General features: G+C 45.7%; 1 protein-coding gene across 1 annotated transcript in view; it reads right to left on the reverse strand.

Moving 5' to 3' along the window:
* The window catches only part of LOC126474078 (uncharacterized), a 212,214-nt gene that overhangs the window by 73,494 nt on the left and 122,141 nt on the right, over nucleotides 1–16,579 (reverse strand). Inside the window, exon 2 of the mRNA XM_050101486.1 lies at nucleotides 5,875–6,184. Within this exon, the coding sequence (XP_049957443.1) occupies nucleotides 5,875–6,184 (310 nt within the window). The remainder of the gene's footprint in view (nucleotides 1–5,874; nucleotides 6,185–16,579) is intronic.

Consider the following 16,579-nt stretch of genomic DNA (forward strand, 5'->3'; position numbering starts at 1 on the left):
ACTACTAGTGATTTTCTTTCGTCTTCCACTCGCAAATAGAGCGAGAGCGAAACGATTGTCTATACGATTCCGTATGAGCCCTAATTTTTCATATCTTATGTTCGTGGTCCTTACGCGCAGTGTATGTTGACGGGAGTAGAGTAGTTCTGCAATCAGCTGCAAATGCCGGTACTCTTAAGTCTTCTCAGTAGTATTTCTCGAAAAGAGGACTGTCAATGGCCACGATTGGTTCAGTAGTGTGATCAACACGTAGTGAATCCTGGATTTTTGACTACGATCCTGAGACAAAGCCGCAAAGCGAGGAGAGGCTCACTGAGACCTGTCCTCGAACGAAGAAAGATCGAATGAGCAAATCAAAACAATGCTGATTTGCTTTGTTTGACAATGGGGGTGTCGTGCTTAAAGAATTTGTTCCGCCAGAAGAAACTGTCAACCAAGTGGTTTACAAAGATGTCCTCGAAACGCTCAGGCAAAGAGTGAATCGTGTGAGAGCGGACATTGCAGACAAGTGACTGCTGCACCATACCAGTGCCCCATGTCACTCGGCAACGTGACGGAATTTTTGACCTCAACATGCATTCTTGTTGTTCCACAGCCCCACTGCCCACCTGCTCTGAGTTCAAATGGCTCTGAGCACTATGGGACTTAACTGCTGTGGTCATCAGTCCCCTAGAACTTAGAACTAGTTAAACCTAACTAACCTAAGGACATCACACACATCCATGCCCGAGGCAGGATTCGAACCTGCGACCATAGCAGTCGCGCGGTTCCGGACTGAGCGCCTAGAACCACTAGACCACCGCGGCCGGCCCTGCTCTGAGTCCTTGCGACATTTTTCTTTTTCCAAAGTTGAAGTTCGCCTTAAAAGGACACCATTTAGGTTGGATGGCTAGTTTGGGGAGAAAAGGGACCAAACTGCGAGGTCATTAGCCCGTTTTTCCACATTCAAACAGGTCTCGGGTTAAAAACAGTTCCAAAAGGAGTCAGGGAAAGTAAAAGGGTTAAACTAACTTCAAACTACACTGAAAGACAAACCGAAAGAACCTAACAAAAGGGGGTAAACGTATACTGGAAAGAAAAGTAGTGGAAGTTATTAAAGTAATATAGCAGATGGGCTGGACTAGCTGATAAAAAAAAAAAAAAATAAGCAGCCACTGTGCAACACACTAAAACCTCCAGTCTAAAAGACAAGGCTAGAAGAACACAGATAGGGAAAAGACGAACACTATCGCCAACAAACAGCAAAGAAAGAGTGAGGAAGAGTTATACTGGAGAGAAGGCGCAGGCCTAGAGGAGAAGGCCAGACGCCTACCTTACATTGCGTGATAAAAAACCCATTACGTAAAAACATAAAAGAACATCAGGGGCCACGCGGGATTAGCCGAGCAGTCTAGGGCGCTGCAGTCATGGACTGTGCGGCTGGTCCTGGCGGAGGTTCGAGTCCTCCCTCGGGCATGGGTGTGTGTGTGTGTGTGTTTGTCCTTAGGATAATTTAGGTTAAGTAGTATGTAAGCTTAGGGACTGATGACCTTAGCAGTTAAGTCCTATAAGATTTCACACACATTTGAACATTTTTTTTTAACATCAGGGGTTGAGGCATTGTCTCTCAATAGCGTTGACAGTGTGGCGGAAAGGCTAAAAGTCCGCCGCAGAGCGGCTGAAATCGGGCAGTCGAACAAGGTGTGGACGACAGTCATGTGGGAACCGCAGCGGGTCCTCGCTATGGAGGAGGTGACCATGAGTTAGCCAAGTATGGCCGATGCGGAGCCGACGAACGACAACGGAGCCCCTGCGATTGGTGACCGTGGATGGCCGCCACAGATTCGTTGTCTCCTTCTTAACACGTAGTTTATTTGGTGTACTGAGAGTGCACCATTCAGTATCCCACATCCGGAAAACCGATCGGAGATTAGCCTCCGGCAGACCGATCTCCAGACTTGGTTTACCGGTAGCCGTTTTGGCCAGCCTGTCAGCAAATTCTTTGTCCGGGATCGCGACATGTCCTGGGGTCCAAATGAAGGACACACGTAGTGACTCCTGGATAGTCATTACCAAAGGATACCGAGGGAAGCACTGGTCGAGAGCGTGTAGGCTGCTTAAGGAGTCACTACAGATGATGAAGGAGTGACTGCGCAGGAGCGGATACGCTCAAGAGCGCCAGAGGTGGCTACCAACCCTGCAGTGAAAACACTGCAGCCATCTGGCAAGGAGCACTGTTCAGTCTGGCCAATGTGAGCGCAAGCGAGCCATTTTGGTAGTCTGGAAAACATACGAAAGAATGTGACCGACATGTTAAACACCGTGCCAGGTGAATCCTTTCAGCGCTGCTACCACTACTGAGGACAACGACTGCGGCAGTGTATAGTTGTCTGAGGGAAATACTTTGAAGGGAACAATCGTACTGCCTGGTGCTGCGGCTGGTCTCACGGGTGTGTGGCACTTGCTGTTAGTGTAGGAGGAGATTAGATTAGATTAGATTAATACTTGTTCCATAGATCGTGAATACGACACTTCGTAATGATGTGGAACGTGTCAGGTTAATAAAAGATGTCTGTACAAGACATTACATTACATAAAATATTGCATGACACTGATGTTTAAGTTGTTTTTTTCCCTTAATTTATATCAAAAAATTCAGCCAATGAGTAGAACGAGTTGTCATTTAGAAATTCTTTTAATTTATTTTTAAATGTTAGTTGGCTATCTGTTAGGCTTTTGATGCTGTTTGGTAGGTGACCAAAGACTTTTGTGGCAGCATAATTTACCCCTTTCTGTGCCAAAGTCAGATTTAACCCTGCATAGTGAAGATCGTCCTTTCTCCTGGTGTTATAGCTATGCACACTGCTGTTACTTTTGAACTGGGTTGGATTATTAACAACAAATTTCATAAGTGAATATATATACTGCGAGGTTACTGTGAGGATCCCTAGATCCTTAAATAGATGTCTGCAGGATGACCGTGTGTGGGCTCCAGCAATTATTCTGATTACACGTTTTTGAGCAATGAATACTCTTCTACTCAACGATGAATTACCCCAGAATATGATCCCATACGTGAATGTGAATGAAAATAGGCATAGTAAGCTAATTTACTGAGATTCTTATCACCAAGATTTGCAATAACCCTAATAGCATACGTAGCTGAACTCAGACGTCTCAGCAGACCATCAATGTGTTGCTTCCAGTTTAACCTCTCATCAATGGACACGCTTAAAAATTTTGAAAATTCTACCTGAGCTACAGACTTCTGTTCAAAGTCTATATTTATTACTGTAGTTGTGCCATTTACTGTACGGAACTGTATATACAGGGTAATTACAAATGATTGAAGCGATTTCACAGCTCTACAATAACTTTATTATTTGAGATATTTTCACAATGCTTTGCACACACATACAAAAACTCAAAAAGTTTTTTTAGGCATTCACAAATGTTCGATATGTGCCCCTTTAGTGCTTCGGCAGACATCAAGCCGATAATCAAGTTCCTCCCACACTCGGCGCAGCATGTCTCCATCAATGAGTTCGAAAGCATCGTTGATGCGAGCTCGCAGTTCTGGCACGTTTCTTGGTAGAGGAGGTTTAAACACTGAATCTTTCACATAACCCCACAGAAAGAAATCGCATGGGGTTAAGTCGGGAGAGCGTGGAGGCCATGACATGAATTGCTGATCATGATCTCCACCACGGCCGATCCATCGGTTTTCCAATCTCCTGTTTAAGAAATGCCGAACATCATGATGGAATTGCGGTGGAGCACCATCCTGTTGAAAGATGAAGTCGGCGCTGTCGGTCTCCAGTTGTGGCATGAGCCAATTTTCCAGCACGTCCAGATACACGTGTCCTGTAACGTTTTTTTCGCAGAAGAAAAAGGGGCCGTAAACTTTAAATCGTGAGATTGCACAAAACACGTTAACTTTTGGTGAATTGCGAATTTGCTGCACGAATGCGTGAGGATTCTCTACCGCCCAGATTCGCACATTGTGTCTGTTCACTTCACCATCAAGAAAAAAATGTTGCTTCATCACTGAAAACAAGTTTCGCACTGAACGCATCCTCTTCCATGAGCTGTTGCAACCGCGCCGAAAATTCAAAGCGTTTGACTTTGTCATCGGGTGTCAGGGCTTGTAGCAATTGTAAACGGTAAGGCTTCCGCTTTAGCCTTTTCCGTAAGATTTTCCAAACCGTCGGCTGTGGTACGTTTAGCTCCATGCTTGCTTTATTCGTCGACTTCCGCGGGCTACGCGTGAAACTTGCCCGCACGCGTTCAACCGTTTCTTCGCTCACTGCAGGCAGACCCGTTGATTTCCCCTTACAGAGGCATCCAGAAGCTTTAAACTGTGCATACCATCGCCGAATGGAGTTAGCAGTTGGTGGATCTTTGTTGAACTTCGTCCTGAAGTGTCGTTGCACTGTTATGACTGACTGATGTGAGTGCATTTCAAGCACGACATACGCTTTCTCGGCTCCTGTCGCCATTTTGTCCCGCTGCGCTCTCGAGCGCTCTAGCGGCAGAAACCTGAAGTGCGGCTTCAGCCGAACAAAACTTTATGAGTTTTTCTACGTATCTGTAGTGTGTCGTGACCATATGTCAATGAATGGAGCTACAGTGAATTTATGAAATCGCTTCAATCATTTGTAATAGCCCTGTACTGTGTTTTATCAAAATTGAAAGAGAGTCGGTTTGCTGAGATCCACTTAATAATTTTGTGAAAAACATCATTTACAATCACATCACTTAGTTCTTGGTTTTTGGATGTTATTACTATACTTGCATCATCAGCAAAAAGAACTAACTTTGCATCTTCATCAATGTGGAATGGTAAGTCATTAATGTACAGGGTGATTCAAAAAGAATACCACAACTTTAGGAATTTAAAACTCTGCAACGACAAAAGGCAGAGCTAAGCACTATCTGTCGGCGAATTAAGGGAGCTATAAAGTTTCATTTAGTTGTACATTTGTTCGCTTGAGGCGCTGTTGACTAGGCGTCAGCGTCAGTTGATGCTAAGATGGCGACCGCTCAACAGAAAGCTTTCCACACTAACAGGGAAGTCAACCGTCACAATGTCTGTATATGGAGCACTGAGAATCCGCGGGAAACAACTCAGTATGAACGTGACTCGCCTAAGGTGAACGTTTTCTGTGCCATTTCAGCCAATAAAGTTTTTGGTCCCTTTTTCTTCGAAGGTGCTACTGTAACTGGACTACAGTATCTGGAGATGTTAGAGAATTGGCTGTTCCCTCAGCTCGAACAAGAAGCACAACAATTCATATTTCAGCAGGATGGAGCACCACCACATTGGCACTTATCTGTCCGTAACTACCTGAACGTCAACTACCCGAGGCGATGGATCGGCCGCCAGGCAGCCCGTGACAGAGCACTTCATCACTGGCCTCCAAGAAGCCCTGATCTTACCCCCTGCGATTTTTTCTTATGGGGGTATGTTAAGGATATGGTGTTTCGTCCACCTCTCCCAGCCACCATTGATGATTTAAAACGAGAAATAACAGCAGCTATCCAAACTGTTACGCCCGATATGCTGCAGAGAGTGTGGAACGAGTTGGAGTATTGGGTTGATATTGCTCGTGTGTTTGGAAGGGGCCATATTGAACATCTCTCAACTTGTTTTTGAGTGAAAAAAAAAACCTTTTTAAATACTCTTTGTAATGATGTATAACAGAAGGTTATATTATGTTTCTGTCATTAAATACACATTTTTAAAGTTGTGGTATTCTTTTTGAATCACCGTGTATATCAAGAACAGTAAAGGACCTAAGACGGAACCCTGTGGGACCCCGTACTTGATAGCCCCCCCCCCCCCGCCCCCCCACCCCTCACCCCCCACCCAGGTTTGAGGAATGAGCTACTCACGCGCCCAGCACGTTGTAGAGCTCCAGGGTGAAGTGGTAGTAGCAGATGCGCGGCGGCTCGTCCTCGCGGCAGGCGCGCGCGCACTCGTCGGGCGCCGACAGCGACGGGTTGCGCCGCAGCTCGCTGAGCGCGCGGCTGCCGAAGTCGATGGTGCGCAGGCCGGCGGCGGCTCCGGGCCCGCGGGCCGGGTGCGTCTGCACGAGGCCGTGGCTGGCCGTGAAGTAGTTGGTGCCCGCCGTCTCGAAGACGGTGTCGGGCAGCCGCCACGAGGGCTCCGCCGTCTGGTCCACCACGACCGCCGCGCGGGGTTCTGCCGAGGCACACACACAGGCATCAGTAAGCGCGCTCTAGTGGCAGTGGCACATTATTCAGGACACTCAGAACAGGGGTTAATAGTGCAGGGTGACAATTGCTGAAGTGTGTGAAATACAATGCAGAGCCAAAGAAACCAGTACACGTGCCTATTATCGTGTAGGGCCCCCGCGGGCACACGGAAGTGCCCCAGCGCGACGTGGCGTGCACTCGACTAATGTCTGAAGTAGTGCTGGAGCCAACTGATACCATGCATCCTGTAGGGCTGTCCATAAATCTGTAAGAGCACGTTGCAGATAGGCTCAATAATGTTCGTGTTTGGCTAGTTTGGTGGCCAGCGGAATTGTTTAAACTCAGAATAGTCTTTCTGAAACCACACTGTAGCCATTCTGGACGTGTAGAGCGTCGCATTGTCGTGCTGGAATCACCCAAGTCCGTTGGGATGCACAGTGGACATGAGTGGATGCAGGTGATCATACGGGATGCTTACGTACGTCTCACCTGTCAGAGTCCTATGTACACGTATCAGGGGTCCCGTGTCACTCCAACTGCACGCGCCCCATACCATTTCAGAGCCTCCACTAACTTCAACAGTCCCCTCCTGACATGCAGAGTCCGTGGTCTCACGAGATTGTCTACATAACCATGTAAATCCATCCCCTCGATACAATTGGAAGAATAGTCTTTCTGGAACCACACTGTAGCCATTCTGGACGTGTAGAGCGTCGCATTGTCCTGCTGGAATCACCCAAGTCCGTTGGAATTCACAGTGGACATCAGTGGATGCAGGTGATCATACGGGATGCTTACGTACGTCTCACCTGTCAGAGTCCTATGTACACGTATCAGGGGTCCCGTGTCACTCCAACTGCACGCGCCCCATACCATTTCAGAGCCTCCACTAACTTCAACAGTCCCCTCCTGACATGCAGAGTCCGTGGTCTCACGAGATTGTCTACATAACCATGTACATCCATCCCCTCGATACAACTGGAAGAATAGTCTTTCTGGAACCACACTGTAGCCATTCTGGACGTGTAGAGCGTCGCATTGTGGTGCTGGAATCACCCAAGTCCGTTGGAATGCACAGTGGACATGAGTGGATGCAGGTGATCATACGGGATGCTTACGTACGTCTCACCTGTCAGAGTCCTATGTACACGTATCAGGGGTCCCGTGTCACTCCAACTGCACGCGCCCCATACCATTTCAGAGCCTCCACTAACTTCAACAGTCCCCTCCTGACATGCAGAGTCCGTGGTCTCACGAGATTGTCTACATAACCATGTACATCCATCCCCCCGATACAATTGGAAACGAGACTCGACCGATCAGGCAACATGTATCCAATCATCACCAATGTGCTTTTGACGGGCAAAAGCGAGGCGTAAAGCTTTGTGTCGTGCATTCATCAAGGGTACACGAGTGGGCCTTCGGCTCCGAAAGCCCATATCGATAATGTTTCGTTGAATGGTCCGCACGCTGACAATTGTTAACGGCCCAGAACTGAAATCTGCAGCAATTTGCGGACGGGTTGCACTTCTGTCACGTTGAACCATTCTCTTCAGTCGTCGTTGGTCTTCCGAGATTGAGGTCCACTCCATTCGAATTCTCAATAGAATTTAAATCCGGACTTGTCGATGGCCAGCTCAGAAATGGACTTCCTTTGTCTTGAAACCACGACTTTGTTTTGGCAGACCTGTGAATCCCAGCCTTATCGAGTTGGAATAGTAAATTATAATCGACATATTAATCACACATACGGACCAATTCAATTTCCGACGTTCCAGTATAATCATCGGACTTCATTTTGGAGTGCATCCATGCGATGATGGGCGCGCCTTTAGCACAAAATGCTACCGAGACCATAACGCTGCCACCGCCAAAGTTTCTGTTCATCCGACCGTGTTCTTCAGCACGGAGATCGTATCGGTAATACTGGAAACAATCTGGCGCACCCATGTTCAACTACTTCTCTTCATAGAAAATTATTTTGTTCCATAGTACGCTCCATGACATATGCTGTTCTGCAAACTTCAGTCGAACCTCCTGATGTGAATTCTTTAAAGGAGGCGTACGTCGCCGTTTCTTGAGCCAGCATTTGTCTGACGAGTCTGGAAGTGACTGATAACCGCAAATCAACCACGTTTTGACAGGAACACAAGCTGTTGACTTTTGTTTTACGCACAATCAAACCCATATCTGATACTGACAATTTTCATGTCTGGCCGTATTTATCATTTTTGCCATACTGCGCACCCAGTCTGACAACATTATTGATAAGAAAATTGGAACGCCCTAATATCTTAGCAATATGGTGATTAGATAGGTCTGTTTCTTTGTACACCTTAATATTTGCTTGTTCGTCACCCAATCACCCAATAGAGGCCTTCCACGCGGCATTATCACAACAACCGCCGTACGACGTTAGCAGACACACCTCCATACAGTAGCGAACTGGTGACATTCACCACTGTGCGCATCGTCTACCGGATCTGTCGTTATACCAACTTTCCGCCCGATTCAACCAGAAATTCCAACTTTTTTTCAACTTAAGGCTCTGGCCTAATTCTAATGGCGAAATGGGAATGTATTTTGTCTTACTTTGTTGTAAACCGGACGGGAAAAATGCGTACAATATCAAATACGTAAATAAATATGTTGTTCCTCAAATAACCATGTGCCTTTATACCAGTTTCCACTACTGTATCTGGCGTTCAAAACGCATATGCGAGATTTACATATTCTCTCGCTCGTTGCCCGCAAACTACTAGTCCTACAGAAAAAAATGAACAGGGTCTTTTTGTAGGAAATTTAAAATGCTTAAATTTTGTACTGCGATATGTTTTCGCTAGACGCCGTAGTTTTCGAGTTATTCAAGAGAAATGTACAAAAGTGACCTTCAAACGCACCTAACACTTCGCCCCTACCTGTCGAGATTTCATGGCACTCCTTCCGACCACTGTACAAAAATTTGTGACTGCACAAATTAATTCCCACATTCGACCTTTCCTGCTCTTCATTGACCGGCCTTACTACGCCAATGGCTTAGTAGAGTACTTACAAATTGTAAAATTGACGTTTGTGTAAATTTTTCCTAAAAATTTTGTGAATCTCAAAAGTATGAAATAAAAAATTGCGTCGCTGTATTCGTCAAGCCTTCTGACTACGAAAATACTGTGCTTGTAAGGGTTAAGTTTGGTTCGAATTGTCAACGTAAGTATTTTTAGCGTAATGTTAACAAAAGGTGTTCTTCTTTCACACAGAGGCAAGGATCTGTGGCACCACAAAACTATGTTTAGTCAAATACAGTACTGTCCAAACCAATATTAGACTTCATAAACTTTTTACTTGTAATGATTGGCTTATTGGTTAAAGAACGCAGCCTTTTGTTACAGATTTATCCAAAACACAGCAGAAACTCTAATTTTTACACAACCTTGACGTGGCCTTCACCTCTTGTGAAGAATGTTGAGCCGCGCAATAAACCGACAGGGGCGTTCGTACCAGCTGGGAAGCTGGACAACAGGTCCAAGAAAGGGAACGGCAAACCTGTTCCAGCAGAACGCTGTCTAGAAAGCGTTGACGCGGTGTCTTGCACGCAATTGTAGAGCCGCCGGACGTTTGAGGAGGAAAAAACCAGCTCCATAAATTGGATTAAGTGGCAACGAGAGGCGGCTGCTAACCATCTGTAGTCCGGCGCAAAAGTCGCCTCAAGTGCCATCGACGAGCGGACTTGATAATCCAATTGCCAGTGCTGTATGTTCTCAAATGTCAATTCTGTTCGGTTCAAGATTCCTAGAATCGAGTCTCATGATACAAAGCCAGGCCGTGACACCGTAACCACCAGATGACATCCAGGACAGTCACGAGGCACAGAATGGAGAGCGGTCGGATTGATAAAGACTTGATGTGCAACTATACTGCCGTAGATATTTGGAGTTACTCCAGTTTCAATTGATCTTACAGCTGTTAGCAGGCACGTGGCGAAGAACCAATTGAGCGATCAAAAGGGCTGAGTGCATATCCAGATCCTCAGGACAAAATACGGAGCATTAAAATGGGAGGCAGCTAAGCTAAGATCCTGGTCATGATCTACGAGGCTCGGCCGGACATTTGCAACCGTACGACTTGTAACACTCCCTTCAAGGAATGTCCCTTCCGCTCGAAAATAAGAACCGCGTCTGGGTGATCAAGGTGTATACGAATGGCCGCATAAACACACCGACTGGCAAACCTCTTCCACAGAGGACTGTTGCCGAAGAAGTTGGACTGGTAACATGACGGGATTTTGTTTTCCTGTAGCTGAAAATATTTGACTAAATTTTTTGGTTTGTATATAGAATTCTGAGTTTTCAAGTTTGTAACCTACCTCTCGTGTCATTCCGGCTTAACATAAAAGCTTTCGGGTCTGACAGTGGCATCGTAATTGTGTTAAATAAGACAAAGGACTTGGACGATCAGTTGAACGGAATGGATAGTATACTGAAAAGAGGTTATAAGCTGGTCATTAATAAAAGTAAACAAGGGTTATGGAGTGTGGTCGAATTGAGTGCGGTTATGCGGAGGGAATTGGACTAGAAAGTGAGACACGGAAAATGGTAGACGAATTTTCATATTTGGGCAGCAAAATAATTTGAAAGATTTGTACACCAAATGAAATGCTAGTAAATCACAGTTAGTTTGGTATATTAACATTTGGTGTGCTCTGAATGCAAATATAATGAAAATTTTGAGTTTGTTCGGAAAGTCGTCACTTTAAATATCTTTGTATACTGTGAAACGTTTCCTTTGAACAATTCTACATGACTGTCCTTAAACTGATACACAATATTTTTTTTTAGCGCAACGCAATCTGACTTTCAAAAATCCCTACAAAAGAATGGCCCTGACTAACATTAAACTATACCTTTCACAAATCACTTACCTCACAAAAATCTTCGCTGCTCAAGCTACTGCAATACAGCGAGCGCCACTACTGCCAGCTAAATAAAAGATTCAAACTACTGAAGGCACTAACTACTGATAGGGATAGTTAGCAAATGAAAGATATTGATAAAGAACAAACAATGTATTTACCTTGATATCATCATATATAAATATAGCAGTTCATGACAAATTTCAAAACTCCGCCATCTCTCTCCCCACATTCACCACTGCTGGCGGCTCACCTCCAACTGCGCAACGCTACGCGCTGTTCACATCCAGCTGCCTAACACTACAATGGCGAGTATTACAACAATGCAAAGCAGCCACATACTGCACACAGCACAGCCAGTGATTTTCATACAGAGTTGGCGTTACCAATAAAAAAACCTAACCAGCCTAACAGCCTACTTACAACTGAACACGTGAGCGATACACAATCTGTGGGTGATTTCCAGAGGTTGCGTTGTTAAGAAAAGCTCGGGCGCCTTAGTTGGTAACGGGCGAATCGAATCGCAGGCTTGCGCAGCAGCAGTTGTGGAATCGTGGAGAGAGGGCGTTGTATCATGGCGGAATGATCAGCATAGGTAGCAGACGTATGGCGCAAAGATTTTGGATCAAGGATGATTTTTAAGTTGACTGGATAACGAAGCAGCACCTCAGAAAAGGGCAACTTATTTTCTTAGCGGCAAGCTTGAGTTCAGCAGCTACTGCTGTGCAAAGATTTTATCGTGTCCAGTAATATCTACTTGTTTGTAATCAGGGAGAACTATCAACTATGTGTTCAGTATTCTAAATATCCCTCCCCAATTTAGACTAGTTAAATAGTAATGTATTACGAATTCAAGAAAAAAGATTTTGTGATAGAAATATTTTGTAGAATCAGACATTATCGAGTATGTCGATGCGGAGAAAGAGAATGCTGATTATTCGTATTAGATGGAGTTTACTTTTGGGTCATTAAAAGCATTTCAAAATATTTCGTTTTGTCATTTATAGATGTTTCATAAAGAATGTCCTCAATCTTCAAAGAAATATGTTGAGTAAAATTTGCATTGTCAAGAATTCCACTTTTGCGTGAACAATAGTTAATAATTTTGAAAGAGAATCGAGAACTAATTTCCTGAAACATCAACTTGAAAGGAAAAAGAATAAGAAGGCCAACTGGGTCGCAGTTATTTATTTCAGATCATTATTTGCAGTGCAAGGAGAGCAGAGAGAAGTTATCCGTTGCAGGATAAGAATCTATTGTAGAGCCTGAAGGAACGGAACGTTGGAAGAGATTTTGCTATTGCAGCCGGTCGTCGTAAATTTCACTCCACGATCTTTCAATTGGACACCTGCCAGTCACTTGGAGATGACTGCCAGGTGTCCAGTTGAAATATCGTGAAGTTTACGACGACTGACTGCAATCTCGAAACATCTTCGAACATTCAGTTCACCAGGAAAATTTTAAATTTCATTCTAAAGAAACGTTTTTGGCAGAATATTAGAAACAGATTTCAGTTAGTGAAATTTCATGTAAATTCAACACTCGCGTTTTTGTTATTGGGCACATTTAAATTATTTAACAATTCTGAGTATCCTTGTGAATCATTCTTTTGTGGAATCTAATGTACAGAGAGATACATTTTACATTACTATAATCATATCCCTAAAAAGTAATTTGCATAAATAAGTTCATGTTCAGAAGAAGGGTCACTGCAACGATTGTAGATCTGAATCTGTAATCGGAATTTAGTAATCGGACAGTTCTCAGATTTTCAAGCAACTTACGGGGATTCAGCCAGGTAATATTAACAGCGACCGCCGATATTTCGGCGGGAGCACACCCCGCCATTTCCAAGGCAAACTGCAACGGACAGGTCGCTGTTAGTACAAATATCACCTGGCTGAATTCTCGTAAGTTGTTTGAAAATTGTGTGCGCCAGGAGACACTCAGTTCTGAGATTGTTATCGAGGAATTCAGTTACACCCAGTTTCTCCGTAAGACGCCCAGCTATAGAAGTAACTTTAAAACCGACAACGGTAGAAGTAAAGAAGATAGCAAAAAAAGCGTTCCCGAAAAAGAGGAGTTTGCTAATAGTGAATATAAATTTAAGCGCCAGGAAATCTTTTCTGCAGGTATTTGATGGTGAACGGAACCGAGGGACCGCTACGGTTGCAGGTTCGAATCCTGCCTCGGGCATGGATGTGTGTGATGTCCTTAGGTTGGTTAGGTTTAACTAGTTCTAAGTTCTAGGGGACTAATGACCTCAGCAGTTGAGTCCCACAGTGCTCAGAGCCATTTGATGGTGAACGATGACTCTAAACGAGAAGAGGACAGAGGCTTTTCAAATGCAATGTTACGGAAGGATGGTGAAGGTTAGAAGAGAGTTGGGTTGTTTTGAAAATCAGCCTTATGCAAACAGAATTTATTTTTGTATTTAGCCAGACATGTTTCGACACCTATGTGTCATCTTCTGTGGATCATTTTTATATTTCTGTGAAATGCAGTATCAAATTTATAATAATTTATCTATAGTAGGACTAAGAATTATAATATGTGGATTTTACTTTGTTCCATGTAGACGTTCACCTTAAGATTACATCGGTAAATGAACTGCATTATTATTCATCTGTTTGTTTGTGCCCTTTTTCATCGTTTTTTTTGACAGCATGTCATCTGAAAACTAGTCATGCTGCATCTGCAAATGCACATATTATAATTCTTAGGCCTACAGCAGATAAATTATTATAAATTTGGTATTGCATTTTACAGAAATAAAAAAAAATGGCCAACAGAAGATGATACATAGGTGTCGAGACATGTCTGGCTAAATACAAAAATAAATTGTGTTTGGATAAAGCTGATTTTGGAAACAGCTCAACTTTTAAATCGCGGCCGGCCGAAGTGGCCGTGCGGTTAAAGGCGCTGCAGTCTGGAACCGCAAGACCGCTACGGTCGCAGGTTCGAATCCTGCCTCGGGCATGGATGTTTGTGATGTCCTTAGGTTAGTTAGGTTTAACTAGTTCTAAGTTCTAGGGGACTAATGACCTCAGCAGTTGAGTCCCATAGTGCTCAGAGCCATTTGAACCAATTTTAAATCGCAAACACGGAAAAACGTGAAGAGGAGCTTCAAACCTTAGTAAAACGAGTTCGAAGCGAGGTTGGTATGAGTGTTGGGTGCAGTAGTAAACGCGGGTACGACTAGACTTGCAGAAGTTGATTACCGTAGATATCTGCATCAAACTAGCCTTTAGAATGATGAGTGCAACGACGTAGACGAGAGAGATATTTCGTGCACGTTGTGACAAGTTCTTCGAGAGTAAACTAGCAATTTCGGAACGCGGACTTCCTTGTGTGAAGCAGTATAGTTTGGCGTCACTGGAAGTTTGTAGAAGTAGTTTTGCCCGCGCCGTGTGCAACGATCCGGCTGTCCGCGGGTGTAATTATCGCTGCACCGGGGCTCTCGTGAAAGGGACCGCTCGCGTGCCGGAGGTGTACACGCTGGGTGCGAGATGTTGTCGGGGCTGACTTTCGCCACGTGATTTACGGCTGACAGGAGGGAGCAGGCGCGGAAGAGGGGCGGCAAGTGGGCCAGCAGCGGCCAGTCGCGTGCCTCGCCCGCCTGCACTGCACCCGTTCTGCCACCCGGCGTCCCTCTGACTGCGACAGGGGTGGCGAGTACTGTAGCTGTGCGAACGGAGCGCGCAGTTCCACGCAAACCGGTCTGCACTCGTCTACGGCGCTACCTAAGAACGCCACATGCGTAGCCCTCGCTGCAGCCACACCGCTAGTGCAGGGTTCTGCGTGCAGCCGGCGCACGCGGCGCCTTGTCCAGTGTTTCTGCCTCGCCGCTCAGGCACTGACAGCACAGGTTCCGCTGTATAAGGCGCTGCAACTTGCTGCCGTATCGCCTGGAGCCGGCGCCAGGACCTGAAGCTGCCCGCACCGACTCACACACCACGCTAACAGTAGAGATGCACGATGTTTGCCGCTACCATCTGGTTGCCGTGTTGCGCACGCGCAGAGGGCACTTTTCCCTTACCGTGCTCCTCGCCCCTCTGGTAGCGGACAGCTCGTGGCGCGAACCTAATCGTACCGAGGTGCCCGATCGTTCGCAGCTACACTACTGGCCATTAAAATCGCAACACCACGAAGATGACGTGCTACAGACGCGAAATTTAACCGACAGGAAGAAGATGCTGTGATATGCAAATGATTAGCTTCTCGGAGCATTCACACAAGGTTGGCGCCGGTGGCGACACCTACAACGTGCTGACATGAGGAAAGTTTCCAACCGATTTCTCATACACAAACAGCAGTTGACCGGCGTTGCCTGCTGAAACGTTGTTGTGATGCCTCGTGTAAGGAAGAGAAATGCGTACCATCAAGTTTCCGACTTTGATAAAGGTCGGATTGCAGCCTATCGCGATTGCGGTTTATCGTATCGCAACATTGCTGCTCGCGTTGGTCGAGATCCAATGCCTGTTAGCAGAATATGGAACCGGTGGGTTCAGGAGGGTAATAAGGAACACCGTGCTGGATCCCAACGGCCTCCTATCACTAGCAGTCGAGATGACAGCCACCTTATCCGCATGGCTGTAACGGATCGTGCAGCCACGTCTCGATCCCTGAGTCCACAGATGGGGACGTTTGCAAGACAACAACCATCTACACTAACAGTTCGACGACGTTTGCAGCAGCATGGACTATCAGCTCGGAGACCGTGGCTGCGGATACCCTTACGATGCATCACACACAGGAGCGCCTGCGATGGTGTGCTCAACGGCAGAACCTGGGTGCACGAGTGGCAAAACGTCATTTTTTCGGATGAATCCAGGTTTTATTTACAGCATCATGGTGGTCGCATCCGTGTTTGGCGACATCGCGGTGAACGCACATTGGAATCGTGTATTCGTCATCGCCATACTGGCATATCACCCGGGGTGATGGTATGGGGTGCCATCGGTTACAAGTCTCGGTCACCTCTTCTTCGCATTGACGGCACCTTGAACAGTGCACGTTACATTTCAGATGCCTCTATCCTTCATTCGATCCCTGCGAAACCCTACATTTCAGCAGGATAATGCACGACCGCACGTTGCAGGTCCTGTACGGGCCTTTCTGGATACAGAAAATGTTAGAGTGCTGCCCTGACCAGCACATTCTCCAGATCTCTCACCAACTGAAAACGTCTGGTCAATGGTGGCCCAGCAACTGGCTCGTCACAGTACGCCAGTCACTACTCTTCATGAACTGTGGTATCGTGTTGAAGCTGCATGGGCAGCTGTACCTGCACACGCCATCCAAGCTCTGTTTGACTGAATGCCCAGGCGTATCAAGGCCGTTATTACGGCCAGAGGTGGTTGTTCTGGGTACTGATTTCTCAGGATCTATGCACCCAAATAGCGTGAAAATGTAATCACATGTCAGTTGTAGTATAATATATTTGTCCAATGAATACCCGTCTATCATCTGCAT

The sequence above is a fragment of the Schistocerca serialis genome, chromosome 4, assembly GCF_023864345.2.
Source record: "Schistocerca serialis cubense isolate TAMUIC-IGC-003099 chromosome 4, iqSchSeri2.2, whole genome shotgun sequence".
NCBI lineage: Eukaryota > Metazoa > Arthropoda > Insecta > Orthoptera > Acrididae > Schistocerca > Schistocerca serialis.